Below are 14,574 nucleotides of genomic sequence, written 5' to 3'. Positions count from 1 at the left end.
TGGGAGGACACTTTCTTCAAATCCACAAGCTCCCTTTGAGCTTGGGTTTGATCAACGGCAAATTCGTCAACTTTTCCTTCCAGTTATCCGATGGAGTTTGCGCCCTAAAGCTGCGATTGCCTACCTACGACACAAATTCATGCAACCACCGCCGATTTGCCTCGCGAAGACGCTCAATATGTGCGAGACTCCCGCCTCACTAGTCTAAGAAAAATAACGAGACAAACCCCGAAATGGAATCAACTGATTCGAGGGGAGGGAGCGCGTCATGCCATCTTTGGATTACGTTCTGCGCGGCAGTGCCCTCTCGCACCAACGATTCCATCATGGCTACACGTCCGTCATTTGAGACCTGACATAGATAACGGCAGTTCTTCCGGACTTCCCGTATGAGTTTGGGACTAGAACGAATCTTCTCAACGGCAAGGTCCCAATCTTTCCTCACTGTGTTTCTGAGTTAGAGAACCTAGGCTGGTGGTACGTTTGAGGTATAGTTATGCGTATTTTTTAAACTTTGATAGCAGCAGCTGCTGCAACAGCAGGAGCAACAACAAATCAGACGCAAGACACATGGCAGTGCTAGCAGTGCAGCAGCCCGAAGCCCCATAGAATATCAGGCTGAAAGGTCCCATCAACGTTACTATCATCAAACCAAGCCAAGAAGCACAGGGGCGCCCTCCGTCATCTCGAAGAAGCTACACCGCGTGTGCCGACCACGCCAGAAACACCAAGTAGCATCTCCGTTGGTATCAGGTCGCATATTATACAATCAAACTGTTATGAACGTGCGACCCGAAAGCTAACGCCATGTCCTGAAAGCTTGGCTCCAAAAAGCCAAGCCCAGAAAACCCGATCAGAGTTTGATGGTCGTGTGGAGAGATGTAGCATTAGCTGATACTTTGAGTAGAACCAGTCTGTGTAGTATTGAATTTTAATACTAAGGTACATGTACCTTCGTCAACTAAAATACGAAGACAGCACAGGGCTTGCTTTCGTGCCGTCGTTGACACCGTTTTTGAGATCACCGAAGTGATGCTCATCTGAAACTAGGGTATGTGAAACTCCTCGGACCATCAGAGAACCCCACACGGCGACTTGACTACCTTACACCATGTCTTCGGCAGACGGACGCCGGCCGCCTCTAGAGTGGTGAGATGTCATTGCCTTACGGGGAACACCCAAACCTCGACCATCTCTACTCCTCGTATTGTATCTAGTCCTGCCAACCATATTTTCGGGACCAGAGACCTTTTTCCCACCCATCTTACCCCACGCGGCTTTACGGGTGGCTACAGCACCGCTGCCTATGATCTCAAGGTCGTAATCGAGAGGCAGCTTGCGGTGGAGGGGAATATGGTTGAAACGCCAATCCCAGACGGAGGCGTAGACCATCCTGTATGAAGAAAAGGCAAAGACGGTCCCAATGAGGGCGCCCGCCAAAACATCGTACCAGTTGTGGGATTGGTCGACCGTCAACGAGCCGCCAACCAGGGTGGCCAGAAGGATCGGGGCGTAGGTCAGAATGAGCTTCCACATGGGTGGGTGGTAGTTTGAAAAGACTTTTAGCTTGGCGTTGAGGTAGAGGTACAGGAAGACCATGCCGGAGAACATGGCGGTCGTGTGGCCTGAGGGAAACGATTCCATGGCGTTGGAAAGCGTGCCGTCCATTTCCCTGGTGCAGACATCCGACGTCCACATGATGCCTCCATAGCCCGTGCCGTCGAGGCCGGTCGCGTTACCGCCAGGCTGGGAGGCCTTTGTGATGTCGGGTTGGCAGACTTCCAGGAAATTGGGCCGCAGACCGCCGATGAGCCACTTGATCATGACTTGGAAGACGGTGGAACCGATGACAGAGTATAAGAGGCCCATGATGCCGTTGTTGATGTCCCAGAAGGAGCGCACCCGGATCTGGCACAGAAGGATTGAGAGGATGGGCACGCCGATGCCGAGGGCCGTGGCGGCGTGGCTGGGGATGTACTGAGGGATATGCGGGTAGGCGAATTGGGGGTAGACGATCTCGCCGTTGTCAAAGGTGACGGGGAATGTTCGATGAGCTGGCGGGTGTGCTCTGAAGACCTGGATAGGTGGTGTTAGTTTGATGCCAGAGGTACGAGTCTGAGATCAGAGTTGGCTGTAGTCTGCTCACCACCAGGGCAATGACTCCCATGATGATCATGGTGAGGATGTCCAGCCACGTCACCTTCAGCCATAGCATGAAGGGTGGCCGGTGGGCCATGCTGTATTCGTGGCCATGCCAGCGGTCGTTGACCTTTGTGTCTTCGCTGCTCTTGCGATGTGCCGGAAGGGTCGTGGTGTCTTGCCGGTGACGTGCGAAAGGATTGAAGCGGGCCATTCTTTGAAGCAAGCCGATGTGATTGTCGAAAATAAGTAGTCTAGGATCGAACTAAAGGCAGGAGGACGGCGGTGTGCCCGTCAAGTTGAGTTCTGGCAACGTCCAGGTCGTGATTTGGCGCGTTAGTCGGCTTCGTTACGTTTGATGAGAAAGAAAGACTTCTGTGTTGCGGGAGCAGTGAGTGAGGGAGTAACAAGGTAACATGCCAAGCGTGCTTTCTCGCCATCTTTGCCATGTTCATCATCTCCTTGGCAGCTACATCACCAGAACACGCACTACGTAGTGCCCGTGGTACCTGACCGAGAGACAACATACATGGAGAGCATTTGGTGAAAGAGTCCAGGCGTGACGACGCGCTGCCAAGCTCTGCCCCGGTGCCTCCTGACGTCACTCGGAATCCGTTGGTGCGACTCTCGAAGGCCAGCAGTGCAGCAGTCGGCTGGGCGTGGCGTTGGGGCTGGACGGCAGGGGTCAACTGCAGCAGTCGGACATTCGAAGCCACTCGGGGCCTGCCAAAGAGGCTTGGCTGATGCTGTCCTGTCCATCCACAGCAAAAAACCAGGCTCATGCTCTGACTTTGTAGGAATGGGAGGATGGATGGATATGTACTTATGAATGAGAGCCTTCCTCTAGGGCATCTCGTCACAGACTGGGCTATAAGTGCGCCAGAGGGCATGTACTGGTAAGAATGATGTGTTTCGGGATCTCCAATTGGTGTTGCGGGGATGTTGACCTTAAAATCTGAAAGGGTAACCGCCATACATTAAGCTCAAAGGCGGTGGAGGACCGCGCCGCTCTTGTTTTTACTCGAAATGCTTTTCTTCACAACCTTTAGAATCATCGCAAATTTGTTTCACAGCGCCGTTTCTGAGTTCTGACTTCAGACATCTCGCATAGACAGTCATGTACGCTGCATGTGCGTACAAACATAGTAGGGAGGAAAATCAGCACCTTCATGGACGCGAACTATGTCTTCTTCAGACCCTCTCTTCTCTCTTGAGACGCGTGATACGAGTTACAAACTAACCATACCGCACTGCTTGCGGTATTCGGCCTTGCGTGTGAGTTTTTCGAAAGACTCAAGTATGTAATGCTTTGGCTGGCTTCGCTCTGGCTGGCTTCATGTTTGCTCCGGGGTTTTCAAGTTTCAACTTCCACGGGGGATCCAAATTACTTTTATTCTTTCGGTCAAAGCTCATCGGGTACAGAAAACTTGGTGAATAATACATCTATACTTAGCCAAACATCGGGAAGATATCATTATTGTTCTGTCTCATGGAGTTGGCGTCTCGATTATTACTCTAATCATGGCAGAAGCATCTTCTTAAAGTTATATTTTTCAAGGACCACTTTCTACATTACATCCCATACGGCCTTGAAACGGGCAATGCCTGGCCGCCCCCTACGTTCATACTTTAATTACGGTAGTAACCCCTGTCCGATGGTAATACTTAGGCTTAGGGCCTGTATTCGTGGTCCGGCGAAAGTCTACGCTCCGCGACGATTTGCTTTCGCTTTTGTCGCAGTGACTTTCTTCGAAGGCGCGGGACGAGATCCTCTTCGAGCAGGGCCTTGAAACTCGGCAATGGCGCTACAGGAAACCATGTCTTTGGCTCATGGTTCGCCCACGCATCCTGCCACTGCTCAGGGGTCCAGGTATGGTGATCCTGAAAGATCCGCTCGACGTTCCACAACTCCCCGGGATCAAAGTTGCACTTCACAATCGAATTCCCTTCGACAACGTCAATCATGGCGCGGGGGAAACCCCTGTAAAAGTACCCAGTCTCGCGGCCGACTTGTATTGTGTGGAATACGATGGACCTTGTTAGGAACCACTCCGTTGCCGGGACGATGCCCCGGTCTACCGATTCGAACCAGGCCGCCTGCCACGCAACGTCTCGCTGGATCGTCCGCTGGAAGATCTCGGCGCATAGCTGAGGCACCGGCTGGCCATCGAGGACCAGCGCGAAGGACGCGGGCGGCATCCCCGCGGGAACGAGCGCCAAGGCTTCCATGATCCATTGCGACACATTGCTGGTGACCTGCTTGGCCTCCAAGCCCCATGGTACTGGGGTCTCACGCGTATTGCGGAATTTGGCCTGGTAACGAGCGTAAGGGACGTGGAAGTTGGAGTCTGGTTGCAAGGCGTTCCTCCATAAGTTGACGCGACGCTCGATCCGTAGGCGGGGATTCTGTTTGCAGAAGGGGATCAGGCCCAGGGCGTGACACTGGGGTTTGGCCACTGCTTCGTGGTCTTCGTCGAGGACGATGCTACGCAGCTGCCCTCGCAGCCGTTCGGGCATTGATCGTTGGAAATGAATCGCAACCGCCGCGGCAGAAAAGCGATAGTTGAAGCGATTCTTTCTCGTTTTGGCCCATTTGAACGAGTATCTGCGCATCTCAAAACAGTGCGTCAAGCTCTCCATGTCGTCTTTTGAGGGGATGAACCAATGGTCGGCCGGGCACTGGGCGATCTTCAGCGCATTGTATGGTTGATTCTGGGAGAACGCTCGCCTACGTGACGCCCACAAAACATAGTCCTTGTAAATGCCTCGTCCGATGTCCGCAGCTGAGATGGTTGCCAATGCCTTTCTACAAAAGGCGCGGTACTGTGATGGTGCCTCACCAAAAGGACCACGGCGTTTCAGGATGTCTGCCCGCTCGTATCCTTCTTTCAGATCGTCCAGCAGAGGAGCGAACTGAGGATAGGCCAGTCGCAGTTTGTCTCTTGCATTCGCTGGTATGGTGTATCCTGCTCGATGGAAAAGAAACTCTTGGCTCGAGTCAAGATCTTTGATCAGGATGTCGAAGTGAAGGGCCAGGATACGTAGCTCTTCAGATGTGGCAGTCGAGAAGATGATTGTGTTCTTGCGTAGAGCCAGCCCACTCATCTCCTTGGCCACAAGCTTGCAGGTGAGAGACAACCTGAGATCAATCGGGAGGCCATCGCCCCTTTTTAGTACGCCGGCGATGCCGAGTTGGGCATCAGTGCTGCCAGAGCTGTTGAGATTTAGTGTTCTTGAGATGAGAATCTCGGAGTTACATACGTATCCGCAGTCGGTTGTTACGTAGTTGCTGTAGATCTCGTCTCTCAGCTCACGAGGGAGTGAAAGAAAAGTCGATTCAGGAGCCATCGTTTTGCTATCGTTCTGTCGGCAGGGCTGGAGGGATGTCAGTTGTTGGGGGCCGCTGTGCGACTCAGCCACAGTGTTTAAATTGGATGAATGCACTGCGTTGCTTTGAGTGGTTTGTATCTAGGATTTGGCGAGGCTTTCGGGGAGGATGGCAAAACAGATTCGACGTTCATTAGTATTGAGAGTTTGTGGGGTGTGGCGGGGTGTATATATACAGGGAGAGGAGTGTGGACCCAAACTTTGGCTGAACTCAATCGCTACGGTGAACTAAGTAATGCATCGTATCTGAGTCATCCGCTGCTAGCCATCCACGGATCATCGCCCAGGCCGCCAAAAGTTCACACGAAAGGTCGAAACCAGTGCATGAAGCTTTCCACCAAGGTACCAAAACCGACATGGAAGCACAAACAGTCTTCACACCGCCAAGGTTGGGACTCGAATTCGGCTTATGTAGTAGTCACATTATGTATCTCTGCGCCTACTCCTATCCCTCATAAGGGCCAATTACTCAATATTGCATATCCATATAAAACACGCTTACAGCATCCACTAATTGCTGGTTGACACTTTTTAAGATAAACCTCGAGATCTCAGGGTCTATGATTAAACCTCCTCCTCATCCAGGTTCACAGTTGACTGTCCAGAAAAGAGGGTCAGTAATGATACGAAAGAGAGCACAGTTCAGACATAACTCAACTTACCCTCAATGGCCTCATCCATAGATGAGAAAACTTAGACATTGCCAAGTATTTAACGCGAGGAACTGTGACCTTGAAGATAACGGTGTAAGTGTTGGAAACTACAGTCCAAAATGAGGGAGTGTACGTACATACCATCCCTGTTAGTGCCAAGTAATTCTTTCCACTACTCCAAACAATGCCAAAATGGATCACGTCTCTTGCATCAAGATGCTGATGACAAGCTTACAATAATTGTTAGCATATAATTGAGTAAAGTCGGGGATATGAAAACTTACAACGATCAACACTCAAACAAACGAACGACATAGCCCAGTCATAACAGCTCAGAGATATAGAACAGAGCTCAAGAACTTCGTTCATTTGATCAGTCCACATCTTGATGCTGAGACGAACGCGCTGGTCATCATGGCAGCTAAGAGAATAGGTTAGTAGGTCTTTTCTTTTTGATAGCACACAGGTCTCTTACTCCAATGCCGCGTAGCCGTCTTCCTCCTTACGCTCGAACGCGGGCCTGAGGGACGCCAGGATCTTCGAACACTAGGGAACGAATTCAAGGGGCCACCAAAAGCGATTCCAACAGAGCAATCCGACGCAGGAGGATTTGAAGCACTTCCAGTACCACGATCTATGTGTACTTATAAGTATTCACTGCTAGAACGTTGTGGAGCAAACTTACGACGACCTCGAGACACAAGAGTACCTGGAGGAGATCTCCAAAGCCATAGAAATGGCTCAGATGGATGAGGACTCTGAGGATAGCAGACATCAGCATGGAAATATGTTATGCAAAGAAAAATGCACCACTCACAGGATGATAGGCTGCAGGGGGGAATAGGGGGGTACTTCGTCAAGACCGAGGTTCCCTGAGATTGCGGGATATTAGCATGTTGACGTAAAATAAGAGAGTGGAAGGATATTGGGGAAGAGGAACTAACCGATAGTATAATAAATCGCTTTTAACACTATGTTCCTTCGAAAAGGAGATGAGGATGTTTCTTGGACGGACCATAGATCATGTGCTGGTCTGTCCACTCAAACTGACTGAGACCAAAGTGATGGATTGCCCAAGTCGAGGTCACATCAGGGTGTTTGCTCAGTAACGTCTCAATAGAGACCTCTCTGATCCCAAATTTGTTGGCCCCTTTGCCGGTCACAGGGGTTTCCCTAAAGGTCAGATTCTTCCACATCCGCATCTGTTCGACATTTACGTTCTCCCAACGACCTTGTTGCTTCCCTTTGGTGATAACATATGCCTTGAGGGGCAGGTTCCTCCTTTCCTTGCTGAGTAAGGGGCATTCATAGAAGAGATGCTCAACTGTGTGTTTTGCAAAGCCGCAAGAACACATATCTGTCTCGGCGAGCTTGAATAGAACATGTTTTGTTAGAGACATGGGTCCGAAGCGTCGTGGTAGATGCAAAGGTTGCAACGAGGCCGACGAAGACGGGTGAGAAGAACTGGTGGAAATGGGGGACAAGAGGACGGAGGGGCAGAAAGGGCAAAGAGCATAGTGGGTACTGCACATACCTTTCTCGGATAGAGGAAAGAATCGAGGCCAATGAAGTCGGTTCGGCACTGGATGAGAACAGTGCTCTGGGCACGCGAAAGCCCTCTGTGACGTTTGATATTTTCCCTGCCCCAATCATCAGCCAACGCGGCTGGCCTGCCGCTGAGCCCACGATTCGACGTCTCGGACTCGATGCGCTTGCCCCAATACGACGACCACAGCTTTGTGCTAAGAAGATTGGCCTGCTTTCTGATGTAAGCGTTTATGACGATATGTTTCTCCCGCAAGGTCTCGGAATCTGCTGCACCGGCGTTGTCCGCAAGGACCCTGGCGTGGGCGTACGAGGCTCTGAATGGATGTGAGGACAGAGATGCCAAGCTCCGCTTGAAGGGAAATGATTTGGTGTCAATCAGCTTGAATTCTTCGTTGAAGATGTGGCGTGCTCGGTATGCCATGGACATCTGTTGGAGGACGACGGCGATGGGCTGTACGAACAGCTCCTTGTGCAGCATGAGGCTCGGCGTCTTCTTGAAAGCGCCGGAGATTGCAACGAGACACTCGGTTTGAAGAGAGTGAAGCTCATGGACTAACTTCTGCTTGGTCTGGTACAACTTGATGCCGAGTCGCCAAGGACGAACCACACTCCACAAGCGTACGTCATGATTGAGCGCACGCTACTGAGGTAGAAAATCCTCATCTGAGCGAGACTCGGACCCCAGACGGATTTCGACATGTCTTTGACCCAGCTCATCTTCGAACGTACCCTGTCTTTGATCTGTCCGGGGGTGTTAGAAGTGACTTTTAGTTCTATGAAAGGGGGATGCGAAAACCGGGCTAAACGCTTACTCGTGCAATGTGACGTTTCCAGTTCAGTTGATGGTCGACGGCAACGCCGAGGATGATGAGGCCATCCGGGTCGGACTCGAGTACCAAGCTGCTCGGTCTGATATTGGGTATGCGCGGGATGAGCTCACAGGGTGGTTCGTGGGAGTGTGGTTTGCGGAAGTGCATGACTTTGTATTTGGCCGGATTGAATCGTATGCCGCGAGGCGTCGCCCAGTCGATCGCTCGCTGTTGTGTTTCGGCGAGCAACCGGCAGTTCTCCTCCCAATCATCCGTAGTCACCATGATGTAAGTGTCGTCAACATACGAGAGACTGACAATCATTTTGCTGGACGGTCGGTTCTCGTTGAGGATATCCAGCATCGGGGCCGTGAAGAAGGCAAAAAGAATCGGAGACAAGGGACTGCCCTGAGGTATGCCAACGTTGATGAAGAACTTGGGCGAGACGTAGCCGGGAAGTACGGTTTGAGTGCTCCGGTTGGAGAGAAACGACCAAACAAATCGCACAGCCCATGAAGGCATGCCCATCCGGATCAAAATGTTAATCAACTCGTTACGTTTGACGTGGTCGAATGCACCGCTGATGTCGAGACCCAGAAGACTCGTCTTCCATTTCTTGGCTGCAGTGGTAGCACACCAGCCGTCCATCACCCTGTTGACAATGAGCTCGAGCGCCATGGTCGTGTTTCTGCCGGCGGAACCAAATTGGGTCTGCGGAATGAGGTTGTAGCGAATGGCAAGATCCTTCAGACTGTTAGCCATGATCCGCTCAAGTGCCTTCCCAACGCTGGAAAGCAGAGCAATGGGCCGGTAGCTCTTTGGCGTTGAATAGTCGTCCTTGTCTTGCTTCCGCACAACAACCGTGTACGATTCCTTGAAACAGGCCGGATGATGGCCTAACCTGATACATGCATTGAAAAGATGGCATAAATATGGTCTGACCTCAATGACGGACCAGTAGAGTGCTTCGGCAGGAATTCAGTCAGGACCTGGCTGCTTGCCGTGGGGCAAGAATTCATCGATGATGCGAAAAATGTTCTCTTTCGTAGTGTAGGGGAGCTTCTCATTCGCCAGTGCGTCACGCCGAAGTCGATCTGAACCCCAGCGTGCGCCATGAGAATCCGTGCTAGCGCCACTGGCTACGCCGGCAGTAGAAGCGCTCCCATGCTCCGAGTTGGCGTGCTCACGAGTGGTCGTGTCGGCATGGCGGGTTGTAGAGTGAAGGCCTGGCGGGCATGAGCCAGCGCGTGTGCCCGTATGTGACGTACCTTGGTAGGAGGCTTCCTGTTCACTTTGGGAGCGGGATGGCTCGTCAGGCGGGCATGATACACCACGCAGCTCATCTTGCCGTCTGCCATGGCGATGGGTTTCGCGTTGAGACGGGATGTGGGAGCGACGTCTGGGGCCAGGACGTGGGAACCGTGTGCCGAGGGGGTGAGAACCGTTGCGGGTTCCATCACACGATCTGGGGCGTGTGCCAAACTTAGGGACTGGAGGCATGGCAGAAGCGAGGACATCCAGCTGCTGGGCGTCGGCAACGATAGTCGAATTGTTGCAGAGAGATCGAGTGTGGGAATCGGGGCTTTGATGCAGAGGCGGACACGACTCTGACGGAGACGGCTCTGATGACGATGACGGGCGAGGGACCAGCGGCTCGTTTCCGTTCATAGTGTCGCGTGGCGTCGACAGGGTCTCAGAAGACGGCGGCGGCGGACGGTTCTGGGAATGGTTTGGTGTCACACGCCGTGAGGAGGAGCGGGAAGATGACGGAGCTGGTGTAGTGAATTGCTTTATGGCATCTTCGAGCGCTTCAAGGCCAGCCGGGGCCGGCGCGTCATCACTTGTCTCTGACCAGATATGACTGCGGAAACAGTGAGCGTTCTCTGCGTGGGAGTTGCAGACAGAGCCATTGGCGTTCTTGAGCCAGGGCATGTGAGCTCGTCCTTGGGTCTGACTGGCTGCGCGAGTCTGCCTGGCCAATTCATACAGACCGACCTGATGCTCGGCTGTTTTGGCAAGCCTGTTGCGCTTCCGAACTGTCCTGTAGATGCGAAGGCGATAGTTGGTGTTCCGGACGGCGCGTTGCCACTGAGAGAGCTGCTTGTTATAGACTGGCGTCCCGTATTTCAACCGGCGTAGGACACCAAGCTCTCGTTCTTCCAGCTTCAACAGGCTGTTGATCAAACGGGTCTCGGGTTCCGGCTTCTGGCCAGCAGGGATCAAGTCAACCGGATCCGCACAAGCTTCGATAGCTTGCTTCATAGAATCAGTGAAGGCTTTCGCAAACTGATCCACTGCCCCTGGGCCATCAAGTTCCTGAGATGGTATGTCTGAAACTGGACAAATGTTCGCCTCCAATCGCTCCTTCACCTTGACGGGGAGTTCCTCAGCAGCGGACTTTTTGAGGCGGAACCGCTTCCGAGCATCTTGATCGACTGCTGTTGAGAGCGTCGTGTGCAAAGACGGCATGGTCTGACTCAAAACCTCGTGGCCGCACGACACGGAATTGTTGTATTCGACGTTTGAGATACTCTCCAAAAATTGTCAGATCGATGGTGGAGCTAGCGGCACCTCTACCGTACGTAGGCGTTCCCCGGTGAGGGAGGCATGTCATGTTGGCCGCCGCGATTTTCTCCCACAAGACCGTCCCTAGTCTGTCTTTGCGAGCCTTACTGCCACCATGTTTTGGGTGTTGAATGTTGAAGTCGCCAAGAAGCATGGAGGAGGGGCCGGTGAGCGAGGGCTGTAGGAGTATGTCAAAATCAATAGTCTTGTCGCGGTGGCGGTTGTAAGCATTGCCAATGCATGCCGTTTCTCCTCCCTCCAGGTCCAGATGAGGATAGGCAACGTAGTAACGGTTGCGGTCTTCTGCCCACTCAACCTTCCAAGAGCTCTTTGGGATTGACTTGTGAACGTAGAAGGCAAATCGTCTAGCCGAAAGTATCTGCTTTTCGTCTTCGTCAAGCACAGGTCGGTCCTCGCCATCAACAGTCGGCCAGTCGTTCTTGATCTCAAGCCAATAAGACGAGAGTCGTAGACCCTGAATATTCAGCGGTGGATCTTGCAAAGCCATGAATGCGGCAGGCTTCTCCAAAGTCTTGGAGTATTGATGTAGGGCATAGACTCGATCCCAGCATCTCATAACATTTGCCTGGAGAAAGTCGAGGGAATTGGTCGATCGATTCGTTTCCGGGACCTGTGCAACATCCAGATCATCTTCGGCGGGGTTGTTCTCCAAGGTATGAAGTTGCCCAGTTTGTTGCCCGCCCCCCTACTAATCATTAGATATTGATTTTCAGTACTATAAAGTATCTCCTACTTACCCGAAGACGGGAAATTCTAGAGCCTGAAATAGAAGCATTGTCGCGGGCGATTCCCATACTGTCGATGAAACCACGTGACAACCGGCAAGTTGAAAGGGAATATAAAAAAACCTCGGAGTCCTCAGTGTGGGGTAGTCCTGATTTCTGTGAGTCTATGAGCACGACAATCATGTCTTTGGGCAGATTTACAAACCAGCTGTGTAAGGGGTTAGGCAGCAGTATCTCCAACATCACAAGTCTGAGAGCGTGATCAGTCTCGTAGACCAACCAACTTTCCGCCATCCGCGGCGGCAGGACGGGGGAGCAAAGTCTGTAAAAATGATTCGAATGGTGTTTGGAAGAGAATGAAGAGGGTGAAATCGGCCACATCAGTAGTCGCACACACTGAAATAACAAAGATGGTGTAAGTGCATAGATGGATATGCAATCCGGAGTACTTGGCCCTCGGAGATAGGAGTGGGCGCAGAGACACCGATTCAGCACATCACAGACGAAAGCCATGTATGTCCATTGTCGATTGTTGCGAACGACAATTGGACAATCGGAGGTCTGCCTCTGAGTTCGGGCACCGAGTCCGAATTCCTGTCTACAGGACCTTTCCAACGACACCCTCCTTCGGTTGGCCTCCAATTGCCGCTGGCTGTGGGCCAACAGGAGCTGAGAGGGGCCGTTCCGGGTGGAGACCTAAGACCGGGACGGAGGGTTTTCTGCACTGTGTCCTGCGTATCCCACATCCGGGCAGGAGCGAAGCACCAAATGCCGAGTAAAATGTGTCTCGAAACCGACATGGATGAACTGCCACGTTTCCAAATTCCAAATTCCAATCGCGGGTCTATTGTGAGGGACATGATGGCATGGGGCCCAAATGGGCAAGTCAAGCCCGCTAGTCGGAGTCACCATTGATGAGGGGACGGCCCCGCCTCGCCGCCCATCTTCCGGACACGTGGAGCCCGTATCCGACTGCTCGTCTCCCATCTTTGGATCGTCCGGATTCATAGACGCGGTGACGGCGTTCATGGAGTCCGACGAGTCGGCTTTGATAGGCCGCCAAGCGACAGGGAATCAAGACCAGCCAGTGGTGGTCAACAGTCAGATGCAAACACAAGAGTCTTTCCAATCCAGTCGACGACACTGCAAAACTGATCAAAACATTGCAGGATCCCGACGTGCTGTCCCGTCGAGGTTGGTTGGTTCTTGGCGAACGCCTGGAGCAGGCACATCTCCCATTTGCAGCCCTCCGTCGCGTCCCCGTGTCAGCCATTGACGCGGGCGGCGTCGGTGTAGGTCCGTACCATCTGCTAGATCGAGCTCATCTGAGCGGGGAAATTGCGAAATTTCATCACATGTGGCTAACGAGTGGAGGTTGCAGCTAGTAACTACCTTGATTGGATAGGAAATCTAGGCAGGTGAAGGTGCAGGCCAGAGTGAGCTGCTTTATCCTACAGGAAGAGGTGTAGCTCTGCTAGAAGCTTCCACAACAGAAATCACGAACCCCTCATTGCCCAATACCTACAGAGACAAATCTTTTGGCGTCCACATACCGTATCTGTGTTCTGACAGGCATTCTGCCTCTATTCAGTGTCCTTCAAAAATCATGCCAACAGAATTACCCGTTCCTACGGCGCCACGTGCGATGCTGTTGGAGGGTTCGAGCAACCTCGCAATTCCCGCATCCCCTCTGGAGCAAGTGTTTGAAAATACAGCTGTCAAGTTGTACCCAAGACTCGCGCTCTTCGAAGCACTAGCTCAGTTCAAGAGTCGTCAAGAAAGGCGAAACCCATCTGGTGACGATATTGTCGAAGCCCGCAGGAACTTCTTGGATTCGTTTGCCTATCTCTGTGACGTCCAAAAAGGGGGAGCAACAGTAACTGCCGCTGGACTGCAGAAGCTAACTCACGGCAATTTTCTCTGGCTGGCAGCAAATGAGGGTGTGCGCAACGACATCAAGACTTATGCAGAAGCAATTTTGTTTCATCTAAAGTCTGTGGATTCCAACACCGAGAGAACTACACAAGAAACAATCTTTTGTATTGCGGTGACGCATTGCGAGTCTCGAATTTCAACCTATAAGAACGAGCTCTGTAGGTATGCGAGAAACTGCCGAATGCAGTTGAGACGCGAACCAAATAGCGATACTGGTGAGATCTCCTTTGCAAACCAGCCATGTACCTTTCATAAGACACAGAATGGCTGATTTTTTAAGTCGTACTCCTTCGAAACCGACTCAAAAGGCTTTCCGAGCCACCGCCAAGCATGACCCATGCTAAGGTCATTGACTACTGCTACGATATGCGAGGGGACGAAGTCGGCGAAATCAAGAAAAGGTCGAAAGATGCAAAGGATGATTTCGGCAAGTTGGCTCATTATATTGGGCGTCTTGGTGCGACTCGATCAGCTGCCCAATATGTCGTCAAAGGGAGGATGAAGGTTCCGGCTCTCAGCCAGATATCCTTTATCCGCATTGTCGATGCACCGGTCATCCGCAAGGTGACACTGGATCAGGGAGACCTAAGCCCATACGAGATTGTGCGGGGGATCTGCGAGGATTCGGCTTCTCAAAATCCATGGCGAAACAGGATGGCTCTATACAACCTTGTGGACTTTGACCTGCCCTCTAGAACGAATAACATACGTGCGAGGTTGAAATCTTGGAGTACAATCATTACCAGGGTACATGCTGAGCTACAAATTGCCGATATTTTCAGCAGAAACCGA

The 14,574-nt window shown here is 52.0% G+C and overlaps 5 protein-coding genes across 5 annotated transcripts; 1 reads left to right on the top strand and 4 right to left on the bottom strand.

The window, feature by feature from the left end:
• Positions 1–1,104: 1,104 nt before the first annotated feature.
• On the bottom strand, positions 1,105–2,353 carry CORC01_11806 (PAP2 superfamily protein; the record flags this gene model as incomplete). The annotated part of the gene is made up of 2 exons (XM_022623428.1): positions 1,105–2,076; positions 2,147–2,353. 2 exons carry the CDS (start codon positions 2,351–2,353, stop codon positions 1,105–1,107), a joined length of 1,179 nt encoding a protein of 392 aa, XP_022470107.1.
• A 1,457-nt stretch (positions 2,354–3,810) lies between these two features.
• CORC01_11805 (uncharacterized protein) lies at positions 3,811–5,487 on the bottom strand (the record flags this gene model as incomplete). Its single annotated transcript, XM_022623427.1, has 1 exon — positions 3,811–5,487. The coding sequence occupies one exon, from the start codon at positions 5,485–5,487 to the stop codon at positions 3,811–3,813; it is 1,677 nt and encodes a 558-aa protein (XP_022470106.1).
• A 1,663-nt stretch (positions 5,488–7,150) lies between these two features.
• Positions 7,151–8,205, bottom strand: CORC01_11804 (uncharacterized protein; the record flags this gene model as incomplete). Its single annotated transcript, XM_022623426.1, has 2 exons — positions 7,151–7,549; positions 7,714–8,205. 2 exons carry the CDS (start codon positions 8,203–8,205, stop codon positions 7,151–7,153), a joined length of 891 nt encoding a protein of 296 aa, XP_022470105.1.
• A 1,309-nt stretch (positions 8,206–9,514) lies between these two features.
• CORC01_11803 (uncharacterized protein) lies at positions 9,515–11,916 on the bottom strand (the record flags this gene model as incomplete). The annotated part of the gene is made up of 3 exons (XM_022623425.1): positions 9,515–11,066; positions 11,119–11,807; positions 11,860–11,916. The coding sequence occupies 3 exons, from the start codon at positions 11,914–11,916 to the stop codon at positions 9,515–9,517; spliced, it is 2,298 nt and encodes a 765-aa protein (XP_022470104.1).
• An 808-nt stretch (positions 11,917–12,724) lies between these two features.
• On the top strand, positions 12,725–14,486 carry CORC01_11802 (uncharacterized protein; the record flags this gene model as incomplete). Its single annotated transcript, XM_022623424.1, has 5 exons — positions 12,725–12,940; positions 13,017–13,143; positions 13,464–13,839; positions 14,091–14,385; positions 14,478–14,486. 5 exons carry the CDS (start codon positions 12,725–12,727, stop codon positions 14,484–14,486), a joined length of 1,023 nt encoding a protein of 340 aa, XP_022470103.1.
• Between the last annotated feature and the right edge of the window lie 88 nt (positions 14,487–14,574).

This window comes from Colletotrichum orchidophilum, assembly GCF_001831195.1.
Source record: "Colletotrichum orchidophilum strain IMI 309357 chromosome Unknown Scaffold_133.1, whole genome shotgun sequence".
In the NCBI taxonomy this organism is placed as follows: domain Eukaryota; kingdom Fungi; phylum Ascomycota; class Sordariomycetes; order Glomerellales; family Glomerellaceae; genus Colletotrichum; species Colletotrichum orchidophilum.
This window is presented reverse-complemented; position numbering and strand designations above follow the sequence as displayed.